Source organism: Calypte anna, chromosome 8, assembly GCF_003957555.1.
Source record: "Calypte anna isolate BGI_N300 chromosome 8, bCalAnn1_v1.p, whole genome shotgun sequence".
NCBI lineage: Eukaryota > Metazoa > Chordata > Aves > Apodiformes > Trochilidae > Calypte > Calypte anna.
In genome coordinates, this window is record NC_044254.1 from 151533 (window position 1) to 168316 (window position 16784).

The 16784-nt window shown below is 55.8% G+C and overlaps 1 protein-coding gene across 1 annotated transcript; it reads left to right on the forward strand.

Moving 5' to 3' along the window:
• Window positions 1–4112: 4112 nt before the first annotated feature.
• LHX4 (LIM homeobox 4) lies at window positions 4113–16162 on the forward strand. The gene is made up of 6 exons (XM_030455430.1): window positions 4113–4188; window positions 10805–10976; window positions 14457–14659; window positions 14851–15005; window positions 15504–15675; window positions 15765–16162. The coding sequence occupies exons 1-6, from the start codon at window positions 4113–4115 to the stop codon at window positions 16160–16162; spliced, it is 1176 nt and encodes a 391-aa protein (XP_030311290.1).
• The last annotated feature ends 622 nt before the right edge of the window (window positions 16163–16784 follow it).

A 16784-nucleotide genomic window follows, 5' to 3' on the forward strand; every position in this document is an offset into this window, starting at 1 on the left:
CGGTGCAGGGCAAATATGTGCCAGTGCAGGCAGGAGAGGGGCAGGAGGCTGCTGCAGGGCTCGGTGTTGCTGCCTGAGGCTGTCCTGCACACTGACCCCCCTGGCATGGTGACCTGTGGGGCTGTTCCCCACCCAAATCCTGGCATGGGGGGAGGAGTGGGCGTCAAACTGTGCCAAGCTCACAGGAGGGATGGGCTATTCAGGGGAGGTACCCTCCCCAAGCCCCTCGCGATGCCCTCCCCCATGGGGGTTACCCCTCCCCAGCACCTCTATGTGTGAGCTGGGGCATCCCCAGGGCTAATTACCCAAATGGCTGGCGCGAGCGGCTTTTATTCCCTAACACAATTTACCCTCAAGTGCAATTTAATTTTCCGCCAGGCCGGTGGCCGGCCCCCCGCACTCCCTGCAGCCTTCCCACCCCTTCGGCGCTGGCTCTCTCCCGCCTCTCTTCTCTTTCCCTCCTCGGTGCCGGTGAGAAGCTTTCTCCTCCGGCATCCCCCCACCTGCCTGCGCTCGGGCCATAAAATCACAGGGGGGGGTTTCGCTTAACAGCAATTAATTTTCAATTACAATTAGCAACACCCCGCTCGGCAGCGCCTGCAAGGGGACGCGTTTTCTCCAGCCGGCGGTGAGTACGGGGTCTCGTAGTGTTTGCCCTCGCTCCGGGCCACCCCCGGCAGTCGGGGTGTATGTGAGATGGGGTCACGTTTAATGTCTCGGGCAATGAAGAAGTGGAGAGCGGTGGAGGTTCAGGGTGCCACGGCCGGCACTGGCCAGTGGTGGGGTGGCCCCATGCTGAAGGGTGGCTGTGGGAGCTTCGGCTCTATGGGGATGTGTCCCCTTCCTTAGGCTGGGGGAGTTGGTTTTGTCATGCAATGAGGCTCTGGGAGCTGGGCTGAGACCTGACAATCTCCGTGCAAGGGTGTTAGAAAGCCCAGCTGTCAGCCCCCCTGGCACTTCCAAGCCCACTCAGGCTTTCCTGGAGGGGGGCGGAGGGGCACACAGCTGTGCTCACCATCCCCCCCCACCCCAGGCACAGGCCAGGTGTGTGTTTTCCTTGCAAACCCCAATTCTGCCTTGGAACACCCCCATTGCACCTGGGAATGATGCACTGATGTCCCTACTGGTGACATAATGACCACAGTGTCCCCAGATCCCAGGTGCACAGGGCTGGGGGCACGTGAGGGGAGACTGGGTCTGGGTCTCAGAGGAGTTTTACCCGCTTTTTTATTGTTTATTAATAATTTACCACTTTTCTGCCGGTTTTGTATCACTGTGTCACACCAATGGTATCTTCGTTGGGCTGCAGGGCCAGGGGGGGTTCAGGTGATGTACAGGAGGGAGCAGGGCATCTGTGTGGGGCCAGAGGCCCCTCCCCCCTCCCCCCCCAGAACCTCCCTGAAAATACAAACCTTTGAAAATTGAACATTTACCCTTTTGCAGGCTGGTCACCACTAATCCTTAGCTCTTGCTTAGATTTGGGAAGAGGAGGGAGGTCGGGGGGGTGGGGTGGCAGGAAGATAACACACCCATCACATATAATTCCCTCCTCCTCAGGCCCACCAGCACCCTGGGATGGCACAAAGGGGGTTTGCTGGGCCAGTAGCTCATGCCCACCTTTACCACCCTCTCCTCCCTGCCCTTCAGGATACCAGTGTGTGCTAGGAAAAACAAAACCAAAAGAGAACAAAAAAACCCCAAAACAAAACAAAAAAACCTCAAAAGAAAGAAAGAAAGAAACAAAAAAATTCCCCAACCCCAAAAGAGACTAAAGCCAACCAATACAAGGAATAAATGGACAGCAGGAAGAATGGAGGGGGGCAAAGCAGTATTACAAGGGGAGGGAGGGATGAGGGCTCTACTGGGAAGATCTGGTAATCCAAGAGCAAGCATGGAGGAAGATGCTGGTGGGTTGTTTTTCAGATGGACACTCATGGTGGCAGCCCTGGCAGCAGCACCACAGTCCCTGAGGTGAATGCTTGGTGCTGGGTGACTCCTTTGTGCCCACTGCCATGAGTGATCCATAGCTGGGCAGAGGGGGTGGTGGATCAATCTGGCAAAGCAGAAAAGTGAATGAAAATTGAATTCCCAGAGGAGAAGGGGGTGGGGGGAGCTGTTAGCCTGGCTGAGAGATAAATCAGAGGCTGCCAGAGAGGAGAGATGGAGATGACTCTCAGCAGCGAAGGAATAATTAGGGAAATAGGTTGCAAATGCCAAGTGGTGGGACAGGGAGTACACTGGGCAGTGTCTGTCTGTCTGTCCACATGTCTGGCTAAACCTCTACTGTAAATCTACCTTAGGGATGTCTCTTTCTGTACCCTCAGGCTGGAAGCCTTGCTCCAGCGCTGCTGACTGTCTAAGGTCCCCAGAGGGGACAGTGTCCCCTGCCCCAAGGAACTGTGAGCGCAGGTGGCCAGGGGCAGTGGGGGCCTGGTTTTGCCTAATGCACTTAAGAGCAGTGCTTGATTTAGAGGAGAAGTGGTAGGGGGGTGGTTGGGATTCACCTCCCCCGTGGTGGGGAGCCTATTTTGGAGCTTGGTGGACTGTGGGGGTGGGGTGAGGGGGGTGGGAGGGGGGGCTCACTACTGCAATGAGTTCACATGTCTCTGCCCAGAGGTGTGAGATGCTGGTAAAATAAAGCCTTGGGGTTAAAAACCAGCAGCTGGTTGAAAAATCTGACATTTCTTTCTAAGGCATCATCAGGATTAACACATTTCTTGGGTTTTATTACTTTTATTTTCAAGCATTCCCCCCCCCCCCAATCGTTGGTGTGCCCCACCTGCACATTTCCCAAGGGGCTGGTTCAGTTTTGGGTTTTTTTGGTTTTGTTTTTGTTTTTTTTCCCGGCAGGAAGAGCCTCTGCCTAGTTTGCATTTTGGCGTGGAAGCAAAGGCACAAAAAGGCAGATGTGAGTTGAGGGCTGCTGTGCTTCGGACTGTGTGAGCACCTTCCCTTCCTGCTGCTGACATGTTGTGCCACCTCGGGAGATTTCTAAGCCTTTGTTGGTCGGGCAGAGTGGGACGTCACAGCACGTGGGGGATGTTTGGCACCGTTGTCCCTCAGCTGGTGACGCGGTGAGCATCAGGACGGGCGATGCTCAAAGCACCGACTCTGGCTGCGTTTCGGTGAGCTTCCTTGCTCTCTCTTTTGCCGCCAGGTACCGCTGCCTCTCGAAGCATCATGTTTGCTCTGGTGCCACAGGGCTTCCTTTCTTTGGGACGGCCCCGCAGGGAGCCTTCTGGAAGCCGTTGTCACGCCGAGCCCTTTGTGCTGTGGCTTTGGCATTACCACCCTTGTGCCGCAGCAGCCGGCGGGCTGTTGGGCTAGACTGAGAAGCTGGGCGAGCTGTTTCTCTGCCTGGATGTAACCTCGGAAGAGCTGGCGTTGGGGTGGGCCCCGGGTGCCTTATGTCACCTTGTCAAAGCGGAGCTTGCCACGGCCATGCCAGGCGTTGGGGCTGCCCCACGGGGAAGTAACTCACGTTGGCGCAGTGGCGATGGGGTGTGCCGGTGCCCGTCGGAGCCGAGGACGCTCCCGCGGCAGGGGTGGGGTTGTGTGCCCGAAGGGGGAACTGGCCAACCCCTCCCACGGAGCAGGAGCAGGTCCCTGTGTCCCGACAGCAGAGACCCGGGCCTTTGGCTTATCGATCTGTCCCCCCGCAGGCACCGTCGGACTCAGTTCCCTGGGCACTGTACAACACTCCCAGTCGTGACATCGCTGCGTCGCGACAGGGCCCTGCGAGTTCGGCGGCCGCGGGGCGCCCCCAGCCCCCGCCCCTTCCCCGCAGGCCCCGCCCCCGTGACCCTAATCCCCGCCCCCAGTCCCCAGATCACGCCCCCTCCGGCGCGGAGCGGGATGCAATTGGCCGCGGGCTAATGGCCCCGCCCCTCACCTCCCCCGCGGCGGGCAGTGACGTCAGGCGCGCTATTCTCCCCGCAGGGTGAATGAATGGGAGGCGGGCGGCGCTGGCGGGCACCGCCACCGGGACTGCCACCGGGACCCGGACCCGGCACCCGGACCCGGCACCGTCTCCCGCCGCCGGGCTCCACCGGCCCGGCCCGCACCTCTCCCTCCCCTCTTCTCTCCCCTCCGTCACCCCCGGGGCCAATAAAATGATGCAAAGCTCCGCGCTCGCTGCCGAAGGGGCTGTCAAGGGGCTTCCCGAGATCCTCGGTGTGCCGGTGCAACGTAAGGACGCGTTTTCTCTTCTCCCTCCTTCGCTCCCTGCCGCAAAGGCGGCCCCGGGCCGGCGGGGCAGGGCGGGCAGGGGCTGGAGGGGCAGCGGGCTGGGCAGGTGCCTCCCGCTCCCGCCCGGGCGTGCTTGCTTTGGGTTTTTTTCCTCCCCTTTATTTTTTTTTGTTGTTGGTGGTTTTCTTTTCCCGTGTGTTGCAGCGTCAACAGGCGTAAAAATCAGGAGCGTGCGGAAGGGATAAGCGGTGCCCCGGGGAGGGCAGCGGGAGCTGTGCGGGGCGGTGCAGACTCGTCCCTGACGGAGAGGTCGATCTGCGCGGCTCCGGCTCTCCCTGTGCTAGTGTACATGTGTGTGCGAATGTTTACATGTGTGTGTGCATGTGTACATGTGTGCGTGTGTGGTGCCCCGGCTCCCCGTGCAACTCCGGCCCGCAGCGCACGATCCTCCCGCTTTATCTCGTTTATTGCGACAGGCGATCAGCAGTGGTGGGTAGGGACGGGACGATGAGTCCGTCTAGTGGGGAGATGCCGCCGCCTCTGCGTCTGTCCTAAGCCCATCTATATAATCTATACTTGCGCGTATTTATGCTCCGCAGCTACAGGTAGCGTGTCCGTGGGAATAAACATGCTTGTGCGTGCCGTGGGGGTATATAAAAGCATACCGGGAGGGGGGGAAGGAGGTGTACACGCACCCACGTACTCCTGGATGTGTAGGAACCCCGGTGGGCGTAGGGATTCCCCGACCGTGTTCCCGCCAGATGGAAGCTATAGGGTCCCTCGGCTGCCCCGTTCCTGTACGGCCGAGCGGTACGCAGGGGGAGCCCCTGTGCCCGCACCCCCTCCCCCCAGTGGATACGGAGCCAGTGTGTCCGTACCCCCTTGGCGCCCACAGTGCTGCTTGGGCCGGCGGAGTTGCGCGGGTGTAATTATTATTATTATTAATAATTATTTATCTTCGTTTACAAACGGTTCCCACGAACGGGGGCCTCTCTGCGGGCCCGGAGCAGGCGACTCAGGTGATGCTCTGCCACCCTCCTCCCCCTCACCGAGGGGCACCAGGAAAGCCGAGGGGAGGGAGCCCCGGTGGTGGGGGGAGCGAGAAGAGCCCGAGCCTCGGCAGAGCCCGAAGGCGGTGGGCAGCCGTGCCTGGGGGTCCGACCGCATTTTGGAGGCCACAGAGGGATGTATGGGGGTGCGCACCCCGACAGCCTTCCCGTCCCGGGCCGGGCGCTGCCCCCCAGAGCCTCCCATACCGTTCCGTGCCCCGCACCGGCCACCGCCCTCCCCCGTGCGACTGCAATTCGTTTTCCGTGGGTGTTTCCAGGGGGAGCGAAGCTGATGTCCCTGCCCGCCGCTCCAGGCCGGCAATTCCCATCCTTCCGGGGTGGCGGGGAAGATCCCATTACCCTCCGTTTCGATCCGGTTGCCGGGCCCGGGGGGGAGGCCGCTGGGAAGGGGGCAGGCGGCCACATTTAAGCGCATTTCACTGCAGCAGATGGGAAGAAAAAACCCCGTCAGGAGCGTGCACGGGTGGGAAGGGTCTGTCCCATGGCCCAGTCCCTGCGACCAAATAAAGTCCTCCGGTTCTCAGCCGCGGGATCACTTTTATCGCCCCGAAATCCCACTGATTTAAGGCGAAATTAGGTGCCTAAATCCCCCTGGAGCGGCGATAGCCTCAGCGAAGATCCCCGGTTTGGTCCTTGTGGATGCCACCAGCTTTTCCTGCCCATGACATTGCCATTTCTGTATCGACTGACGCGTATCGGGTATTACCAGGAAATAATCCAGCGAGGTACGACGATTATGATTTATTTAAGCGCAAAAATCAGTGGCGGAAACAAAATACTAGAGAGTGGGCTGCTATAAAAGTTCCTGTGGATCTGTAATCCACACCCCCCCCACCAGCTCTCAGCCATCGGGGCTCGTGGGGTAACATCTTGGGGCCTGATTCTGCACCCCTTACCCACGTGCACTGCTCCCCGGGGCTGTCCCTGGGCAGGGAATGCCTTCCCGAAGGGAATTAAGCCCCGCTGTCTGCGCCGAGGTCAGTTCCCTCCGCCCCAGCAGCACCTCAATATTTCATCGTGTGGGCGATGAAAATAGGTGACACTTTAATTTCTAATCTCTCTTAAATCGCAGATTTCCCTCTGCATTTAACCCCTGCTCAGCCTCCTAATTTCAGCAGGGATTGTCTTGCAGAGATTTGGGGAGCTTCAAACCCCCCTGCCAATCCCCGGAAAAACCTACATAAAGGTGTGCAGACGGAGATTGTTAAAACAGTAATTCCTAAGATTATTTATCAATATTGTTTTGCAAATCTGACCGAAGGAAAAACTTCTGCCAAAGCTTGTGGGAATGGTGCCCGGGTGCCGCCAAGCTCTGGCCAAGGGCTTAGGGTTGGGGGGGGGGGGATTGATTAATCGCCGCTGGGAAAGTCGTTTGTAGGCTGCAGAGAAATTAATTGGAGGTTTTGATTTGGTGTTTTCCTTTTTGTTTTGTTTTTGGGGTTTTTTTGAGTGTGAAGGAATGAGGTTTTTCGCCCCGCAGAAAATCTTTTTAAGGAGTTCCTGACTTAGTGTTTGCTGCAGGCTCCGGTGCCGAGGGAGGGGTCCAGACCACCTTTGTGCTCCCGTTTCCTACCCGCATTGCCGAGGCACTCAGCCTGCAGCACCTTCCTCTCTGAGGGTTATGATCGCTTTCCCTTAAAAAATAAAAAAACCCAAACCAACAATAATAAACCAATCCAAAAGCCAATGAAGGAGATAGTTTGCCACCTGGGAGCTGGGCTGCGGGGTGCCCTGGAGGAGAGCATCCCCTCTCCAAAACCCTCCCCGGCATCGCCTGCACCCGCGGACATTTTTTTTTTTTTTTTTTTTTTTTTTTTTTTTTTTTTTTTTTTAGGTTTTTGCCGTTGGAGGGGTATATTCACCTCCCTCCCCCCCCCCCCCCCCCGCTCGTTTCTTTCGTTTACATCGTTATTTCTGGATTTTTGTTTGTTTGGGTTTTTTCCCTGTCAGGGAGAGAGAGAGGGAGGGATGGAAAGATGAACCCGTTGCTAATAAATCCCGGTAACGGCGTGGGGACAGACCCCTCACCCCTCCTCAGGCCATTGCTCGGATACCCCGGGGCCTGGAGGGGTGCTGAGGTTGCGTGTCTGGGGATTGCAGAGCTGGCTACCGTATTTAATGGGGGACAGCCGGGGCGGGAGGCAGGGATGCACCGTAGCTATGCGGCCCCCCCCTTCCCGGCTGCATCAGCCCGGGGGGGAAGCCCTGGTCTTAACAGCTTCCCCCCTTACCTGAGGGAGCTGTTTGCATCTCTGCTGCTGCATCCCTGGGGTATTCCCAGGAGCCCGGAATAGAGAGGGGGGCCCTGTGGGTGTGTGTGTCGTCGTCGTCCCCCCGGATGCCTGCCTGAGCATCCATCAAACCACCCTGAACACAGAGCTGGGCAACCACAGCGCCATTAACATTATTCCTTTTCTATCAAATAATTTAGTTAAAACAAGCGAAACAAATGCGATGTTTTTCCGCAGGCAGAGAGGCAGCGCCGAGCCGGCCCCGGCACAGCCACCTCCGATGCAAAGCACAAAGCACAGGGCTCTTATTGAAGGTATTTTCTCTCGGCATGTGCTGGGCAAACCAGTGGGTTGACTAGGACATCTCGTGGTACCGCCGCAGCAGCATCCATTAATAATAATAATAATAATAATAATAATAATAATAATAATAATAATAATAATAATAATAATAATATTCGCGGGGGAAAGCAGCCAAGTGGGTGCGAGTTTTGCACATCTCTATGTGCAGACACCGCCCTGCATGCTTTTGGTTGATGCCATAGGTCTGTGGACAAATTCGAAGCACAAAATAACTCTCTGTTGTTAAAGGGTTTTTTTTCTTTGTTTGTTGGTTTTTTGGTTTTTTTTTTACTCTGGAAATTCAAAGATACTGTTGTATCTGCTGCAGTGGCGTGCCTGTCGAAATTAAGCTGTGTTGCTGTCTTTACGAATGAGAAAGCTCCTCTACACGCACACGCTTCTTTACATAAATAATTTTATAAAAACGATGTTCATAAACATGTATATATATTTATAAAATAAATCAGAAAGATTTACTTCTTCGTGCCACCAAACGCATCTCCTCTGGGGGCCGATGCTGTGCAGGCTGCCAGCGGCTTTCACATCGCTGTGGGACGGGTTTAACAAATGAAATGTGGAAAGTGTGGCCAGTGCCGACCTGCAGCCATGAGGCTGGGGGTGTGTGTGGGGAGAAGCAACGCATCAAGGTGTTTTCAGAGCAAGAAGGAGAAAAGGGAACTATGGAAGCTGTAGATACATTTGTTGTTTATTTTTTTTAGTTTATTCCAGTGTTTCTAATGAGGCACAGGCTTAAATTCCAGCAATAACTATGGTCTGAAGGGCGCTGGGGTTGTAACTATCTAACCTGCTGAGTTATAAAATCAGCTGCCTTCACTTGGTCACCTGACAGTGCCCCACGGTATTTTAAAATAAGGTCGTATCAATACAGTTTTCTATTTTGCTCTTTTCTCCCTTCCTTCTGCCCCATTTCTTTCCTTTTCCTCCCTCCTTTCATATTTTTTCCTCCTTTTTGTCCTCCATTCTTCTAATGTCTTTCCTTTCTGTTTCGTTTTTTCCCTCTCCACTCTCTTTTCTGTTTTTTCCTTTCTTTCCCAGTTTTTCCTCCTCCTTTCTTTCCTGGTTTCCCTCTCCCCTTTTCTTTCCTATTTTTTCCCCTTCTTTTCTGTCCTGTTCCTCTGCCCCCTCTTTCCTCTATTTCCCCCCTTTTCCACTTCACCTCCTTTTTTTCATGTTCCCCCCTCTTTCCTCCCCCTTTTTAAATTTTCCTCCCTATCCCGATTTTGTTCCTTTCACCTTCTTTCTTTTTTTCCTTTTTCCTTTTTTCCTTTTTTTCCTTTCTTCTTTCTCCCCTCTTTTCCTCCTCCCCTTCTTTTCTCTTTTCTCCTTTTCCGTTTTTCTTTTTCCTTTTTTCTCTTCTTTCCTCTTTTTTCTTTTCTCCTTTCTCTTCTCTCTTCTCTCTTCTCTCTTCTCTCTTCTCTCTTCTCTCTTCTCTCTTCTCTTCTCTTCTCTTCTCTTCTCTTCTCTTCTCTTCTCTTCTCTTCTCTCTCTTTTCTCTTTCCTCTTTTCTCTTTTTCCCCCCTCTTTTATTTTTCTTTTTTTTTTTTCTTTTTTCTTTTTAAGTTTTTCCCTTTCCTCCCATTTTTAAATTTTTTTCCCCCCTCTATTTTTTCCCCTCCTCCTGTTCTTCTCTTCCTGGTAGCACCCAGGCCAGGGTACTACCTGTTACTACTTGCACCATCCATTCACTGCTGGGTGGTGCAAGGAGAGCTCTTTGTCCCTCACCCCTCACATCCCGGCCATGCCCAGACACTGGGAGAGGGGGCTCCTTTTGTGGCAGGTCAGTGAAGGTGTCCCCAGCTCGGTCCCTCCTGAGCCTCTGCATCACTTCAAACAGCATAAAAACCAAACCAAAATCACCCCACCCCCTCTATGTAGAGGCAGGAGAGGGGGCCCCTTACACATAAACATTTATCCTGGTCTTACGCCCCTGTGGGTTTGCTGTTTGGGGGCTGCTTTGTTCTGTATTTTTTTCCCCCTCCCTAAAAATCAATCATCTTTGGTGGGCTCCTGTCAGTGTGATGTGCCTGGCTTTTACCTGTGGTCTGTCCCAGCACCTCCTGTTCCTGCTGAGCTGTAGGCAGGCACAGAGGGAGATGGAAGCTCCGGAGCTCCAGGCAGGAATTGGATAGGAGGCTGGATGACATTTGGTATACATATGGTTTTAGAAAAAACACCCCCTCCCTAGGCAGGTGTTGTGGGGGATACTGGGTGGAGCTGGACTCATGATCTGTGCTTGCCACCACCATACTCCAGCCTGGCCTTGCTTCAGCCAATGTTTTCCAGCCACTTCCAGCGTTAGGGATGGGGGGGGAAGGGGTGTCTGTTACACCCTGGTTGGGTGGGGGAAAGCAGGCAGAAACCTGCTGCCCCTGGAGGTGCAAAGTCACCCCATGCCCTGGAACTGCAGGGGCTGATAGGGCCAGTGTGGCTGGCATGGGGTCCTTGGGCTGCAGCAAGAGTGGAGGGGAAGAGACGTTTGCTCGTGTTGAAAAAGCTTCTGCGGGTGGGGTGGAGGTGGTGGATGTCTTGGACCCCCCAAAGTCACAGCTGGGACACAACAGGTGAACCTCTGGGTCAGCCTGACTCTTGGGGTGTGGAGGTGGCCACGGAGACCAACAAGCTGTGTCCCTGCTCAGGGGTTGCAGGATACTATCCCTCAAGGATGAGAGGAATCGGGTGGCAGTGAGCAGGCGGTGGCCCGAAAAATGGGGTGCAGAAGGGAATAGCATCTCCTGCCCGTGTCTGTGCACAGGGGAGGGCAGCGGGACTATGGGCTTTGCTGTCCCAGCGGTTTTTGACAGAAGTTGAGCAGGGAGATGTGCCAGGACACCAGCGGTGGCATCTCATCATCCCGTCAGGCACCGGCAGGTGCCAGCGTGGGGCTCTGCCAGCACCCTGGGGACCGCAGTGGCTGATGCTGCTCTTGTCTCCATCTCTCTCCCACCCTCCCAGAGATCCCCCAGTGCGCTGGCTGCAACCAGCACATCCTGGACAAGTTCATCCTCAAGGTCCTGGACCGCCACTGGCACAGCTCCTGCCTCAAGTGTGCCGACTGCCAGATGCAGCTGGCCGACCGCTGCTTCTCCCGGGCCGGCAGCGTCTACTGCAAGGAGGACTTCTTCAAGTAAGTACCCCTCGGGGGCACGGATCCTTCCCGAAACCAGTCTTTCCCTGCCCTTGAAGCAGACACACAGCCTATTTTTAAGTGTAATTTCTCCAAAATAATCACTGATACTTCTTGCTGTTGCCGTGGAAATAAATGTCGGCACTTTGAAGCTGCCACGCACGGGATGGATGCTGTTTGTTGGGATTTAAGCTTCTGAAAACCCCAAATTCCCCCTGGTGCTTCCGTCCCTCCCATGTGCTGGTTTCCAAGCCCGTGGGCCGGTGAGCTGAGGTGGTTCGGCAGCGGCCGAGCTCTGCTCGGAGCTAGAGGGCAGGAGAAACCCGCACAAGCAGCGGCAGCGCCTCCTCCTCCCGAGCGCCCCGGGGTTTGCTGATGCCGTTTCTCTCCCTTCGTATTTTCACGGTTTTGTTTTGTTATGTTTTTTTTCCTCCCCGCAGTGTGAAAGCTTCACTCACTTGTTTTCATTGGCAGCTGCCTCTGAGCTGTGCAATGTTCCGGCCTCAGCATTTCACCAAACAGGACACCCCATTTCATATTAAAAATGGACATTTCAGAAGGGATGCTCTCGTCCCTGGCTGCTGGTGAAATCTGGGATGGCAGAGGGTGTTGCAGTGGGGCTGGTGAATGCCTGTGAAGACTAAGGGGATGCTGCTTTACAACCCCTGTGGGGAGGAGGGACGGATCCTGGCCAGCAGGTGCCTTTTTGCAGGCGCAGATGATGAGATTTGGCTGAAAAGGAACTGCCACACTTCAGGGACCGGGGCTGCTTCCCTGTGCCGTAATCCTTGGCCATGCCAAATCTCCCCATTCCTGCTCACTGCCGTCTGGCTAAACCAACCCATGGCGATTACACCCCATGCTAATCCCCAGGCAGGACTTTCCCTGCCAGCCCATCCCCAAGCTCTCAGGCCTCCCACACATCCTGTGTCGCAGCAGGGCACAAAATACAGCTTGAATTTCTTCTTCTTCTCACTCGGGAAGCGTCCAACAGTCAAAGCAGCAGCCACAGCCTGGGCAATAACACTTCACTTCTGATATTTTCCAGCCTATTAATCTCCAAGTCGTTTAAATAGTAGCCCGAAAGGTGCGGGTAATCAATGTTAATTAGAGTTGAAAGATCAGCGACTTTCTTAGATGAGGTCCTGCCTAGATTATTTTGGTGCCAATCAATAGCATCTTGGAGCTCACTCAGGCTCTCTCCTCACCTTTGTTTCAACTGCTCATTGATTTGGGGGCAGGCAACCTGTGGAGGAAGCGAGGGGCCCTGCAGAGCTAGGTTTGCAATTCAGGAGCCACTTCTGAAAAGTCAGATTTTTTTGTTTTTGGCTTTATTTTTCCTCTCCTCTAAATCACAGGTCTTGATTCCCTCTGTTCTGTTTCTGGCCATCTCCAGGTGGTGTGGGAATACCCCAGAGTGCTGGAAATGGGTGTTAAAATGGTTTTGGTAGTTTGGTCATTTTGTTGGGGGTTTTTTGGTTGGTTTGTTGGTGGTTTTTTTAGGTTTTGTTTGTTTGCTTGCTTCTTGCTTGGGTTTTTTGGCTGCTTGGTGTGGATTTTTTTGTTTATTTGTTTTTTTTGGGTTTTTTTGTTTTTCAGGGTTTTTTTGTTTGTTTGTTTGTTTTGGTTTTGGTTTTGGTTTTTGTTTTGGTTTTGTTTGTTTGTTTGTTTGTTTTCCTGGCAGGATGGGGCTGCAGAGGGTGCACCATCTCAGCCTTGGGCACAGAAAAGTGTTGGCTGTCTGTGTGACCTACCCCTCCCTCTGCACAACCCTCCACCCCTTCATCTCTGGCTCCATCTCTCCATTCCCTCCCTGCCTCCCTCCTTCTCTCTCCTATCCGTCCACCTCCCATTCCATTCCCTCCCTCCCTGCCTCCTACCCTCCCTACCCTCTCTCCCAGCTGACTCCTGGAGAGCTGAGTTCTCCCCAGCAGATGTCTGGGGACTCTCCCTTTAGGATAGAAGGCCAGAAAATGGAATAAAAAAAGATTTCCCTTTTCTCCTTTGGGAAGCTTCCCAACACTGCCTCGGAACACTGCCGAAATTTCACCATTGCTACTCATGTCCGTTCCTGGGTGACACCTGCATGACAGCTTCAGGGACCCAGCTTTAGGGGCCATACCCTGTTATGGGCAGCTGAGGGTCTCAGGAGGGTAATTTTGCATGTTTGTGAGGTGGAGAATGTTCATCCCTTGAGGCGGCAGCAAGAGGTGCCCAGGGTGGCTGTACCCTCTGGGGCACCCCCCAGTGTCACCATCTGCCCCTTGTGGCCTTGGGGCTGGAGGCTGGAAGGCTCCAGGGTTCTTCTGGGCTGCATCCTTAGAAGTGTAAGGGGCTGTTTAAATTATGGGAGATGGATTTATCCTGAGAGCTTTGCTGCAAGGGCCAGATGGCTCCATAGGGTCCTGGCACCCTGCTGCTGGGTTGCTTAGGAGTGCTGAGGGGGCACCCAGCAGAGCCCTTGCAGTGGAAGTTGGTTCCACGTCAGTCCCACAGCCTGTGGCATCTACCACTGGGAGCACTAGTGGGATGTCCTGCTTATTCCTTCCAGCCTGCACTGCCACTGCCTCGTGGCATGTGTGATCCTTGTGCCATTAATTCTCTTGCCACTGGGTGTTGTCCAGATGACAGCCTCTGTGTCCACTCGGGTTGTCACAGCCTGGGCTGCATCCACACAGTCTCAGCCAGCCCGTGGGTGCACACGGAGACACGGGTAACCCCGAGAGCCTGTGAGCTGTGGGGGATGCTGGGTGAGAGACCTGTGTGCCTTGCATGCTCCTTGCACATGTCCTACATGTTCTTTGTGTTTGCCTTGCAAGCTCCTTATGCACTTGTTGCACTGTTCTTACATGTTCCTTGCAAGCCCCTTGCATGCTCCTTCAACACACCATGCACCATGCTTGTATATTCCACACTTCTCGCATGCTCCTTGCACACTTTTTGCCTCCTTCTTGCACACTCCTTTCACACTTCTTGACCCATTTTTTTGTGTTCATTGCATGCTGCTTCCACACTTCTTGCATGGGCCTTGCATGCTCCTTACAACCGTGCTGGCAGGCTTGCTTGGGCTTGGGCTCATGCCTACCCCAAGCTGGCCCACCCAACATACCCTTCAGGCTGTCATTAGGGTATTAGAGCCCCATCATTCTGAATTAATCTGGGATTCATCACGCTAGTGGGGTGGTGCAATTAATTTATTTGGTATTAATATGGATGAAATATGTACTGTCCTTCCAGGGGAAAATCATCCAGCCTATAAGCATTAGTTAAAAGAACCATTAAAATCAAACCTTCCTCAGTTCCATTAGTCCTCTCTTTCAGACTGAAGAAGATGAAGCCCTGTGGTGTGAAGTGTCACCTGTAATTAGGTTGATTGCTGGTTGAAACCCTGCCCTGTCTCCTGGTCCACCCCCATCTCCTCCAAAGCCCACCTTGCTTTGGGAGGGGGGAAGACTTAGGGTCACCCGCTTCTCCTTGCAGGCGTTTTGGGACCAAATGCACGGCATGCCAGCAGGGAATCCCCCCGACCCAGGTGGTCCGCAAAGCCCAGGATTTCGTTTACCACCTCCACTGCTTTGCCTGCATCATCTGCAGCCGGCAGCTGGCCACTGGGGACGAGTTCTACCTGATGGAGGATGGGCGGCTGGTCTGCAAGGAGGACTATGAGACGGCCAAGCAGAACGGTAGGCATCCCAAAAAGGGGCTGCGAAGGGGGATGTCACCCCGAGGGATGGCCATGGGTGGTGTCACCTCCGGAGAGAGGTCACTGTGGGGCAGCTGGTTTCGGTGAACTTTGTCCCCCTGCCGTGGGCTACTGGTTTGGGGTTGCTCACTCTGCTGAGGTCGGGGCTGGCTCCGGCTCCTTCTCTTGCAGACGACTCTGAGGCGGGCGCTAAGCGGCCCCGCACCACCATCACGGCCAAGCAGCTGGAGACGCTGAAGAACGCCTACAAAAACTCCCCCAAGCCCGCCCGACACGTGCGGGAGCAGCTCTCCTCTGAGACCGGGCTCGACATGCGGGTGGTGCAGGTAAGGCCATGCAAATGCCCCTCTCCACCCTGCCCCTGGAGGAGGGGGACCCCTGGGGCACAGGGGTGTCAGGATCCTGGGTTACAGGGGCTGCAGGAGTGATGGGTTGCAGTGGGTACAGAGATGCCAGGGATATTGGTGTGTCATGGGTGCAAGGCAGCTGGGTTGCAGGGTGCATGGGACCTGAATTGCAGGGTGCTGGGGTGCATGGGTTAGGGCTGTATCTGTACTGGGCTGGGTTGCTGGACTGCAGAGTTGCAGGGCAGGAGTACCGGTGTACCAGGCTGCTGGCCTGATGGGTGCCTGAAGTGCCTGGGTGTTGGGGTGCCAGGCTGCTGTCATGTGGGGCTGCAGGGTGCTGGGTGGCAGGGGCACAGGGGCGCGGTGTGCTGGGGTGTAAGGGGTGCCAGGATGTTGTCTTTCAGGGTTGCTGGTGTGCTGGGCGGCAGAGGTGCTGGCATGCAGGGGTGCCCCATCCATGTCTTCATCTCTCCCCAGGTGTGGTTCCAGAACCGCCGGGCCAAGGAGAAGCGGCTGAAGAAGGACGCGGGGCGGCATCGCTGGGGGCAGTTCTACAAGAGCGTCAAGCGGAGCCGCGGGGGGAGCAAACTGGAGAAGGAGAGCTCGGCCGAAGACTGCGGCGTCAGCGACAGCGAGCTCAGCTTCCGAGGTGAGGAGGGGACCGTCGCGAGGCCGGGGTCTGGGGGTATTCCCCCTGTGCTGACCTCCCCGCTCTGCTCTCCCCCTTCTCCCTAGCAGATGACCAGATCCTCTCCGACCTCGGCCACACCAACAGGGTTTACGGCACGGTGGGGGACGTGGCGGGCGGACAGTTGCTGAACGGCAGCTTCTCCATGGAGGGAACAGGACAGTCATACCAGGACTTGCGGGACGGCAGCCCCTACGGCCTCCCCCAGTCGCCCTCATCCATCTCTTCCCTGCCGGCCCACCCCCCTTTGCTCAACGGGCTGGACTACGCCATGGACGGCAGCCTGGGGCTGGTGGCCCACGGGGGGCAGGGGGTGAGTCAGACGCTGCGGGCCATGGCTGGGGGGGGACCCACCTCCGACATCTCCACGGGGAGCAGCGTCGGGTACCCAGACTTTCCCACCAGCCCGGCCTCTTGGCTGGACGACATGGATCACCCCCCTTTCTAAGCGACGCTTGCCCCCGCCCTGACCCCCCCCCCTCGTTCCCCCTCGCCTCAGCCCACAAGCGCAGCACCGGGGTCACCCACCGGCAGTTGATCCTCCCAGGATTTCCGATGGGAATCGGTCCCGGAGGGCTGGAGGGAGGCACGGGGCGGGGGGGGCAAGTGGTGGCATCGGGGGTGGCTGTGCCCGGGGTGGGGGGCACGGATGCCTTTGGGTGTAAGCACAAGAGCGGCGTCGGGGCACGGGATGCTGGGCGAGGACCCTTGCGCAGGGCTGGGACAGGGCGGGGTGACAGCGACAGCAGGAGGGAAGGACAATCAGGGATGGCAGCGCCTGTCCCGGCCCCCGCGCCAGCCCCGCACCGCTCCTGCCGAGCACCGCTATTTTCAAGAATTATTTTTCGATACGGAGTTAAAACGCTACTCGGCGCTGCCCGGAGCCTCAGCGGAAAGAAAAGTCTATATTGTAGAAGGGTTTATTTTATTGTGGCCGGGGCCATTGCCCGCTGCCTGGGGACCGCTTTGCCCTCGCCGGGTGCGGTGGGAGCGGAGCTGTCGCACGAGTGGCTGCAGGGATTTATATCCGGGGGTGCAGGAGGGCTTGCAGGGCATTGCTGCGGGTTTGG

Excerpts from the sequence above, each read along its gene's own strand:
- LHX4 (XM_030455430.1), top strand. The coding sequence starts at position 4,113 with ATGATGCAAAGCTCCGCGCTCGCTGCCGAAGGGGCTGTCAAGGGGCTT. Across the intron at positions 10,977-14,456 it reads TGCAAGGAGGACTTCTTCAA|GCGTTTTGGGACCAAATGCA; the intron begins GTAAGTACCCCT and ends TTCTCCTTGCAG. Across the intron at positions 15,676-15,764 it reads CAGCGAGCTCAGCTTCCGAG|ATGACCAGATCCTCTCCGAC; the intron begins GTGAGGAGGGGA and ends TCTCCCTAGCAG.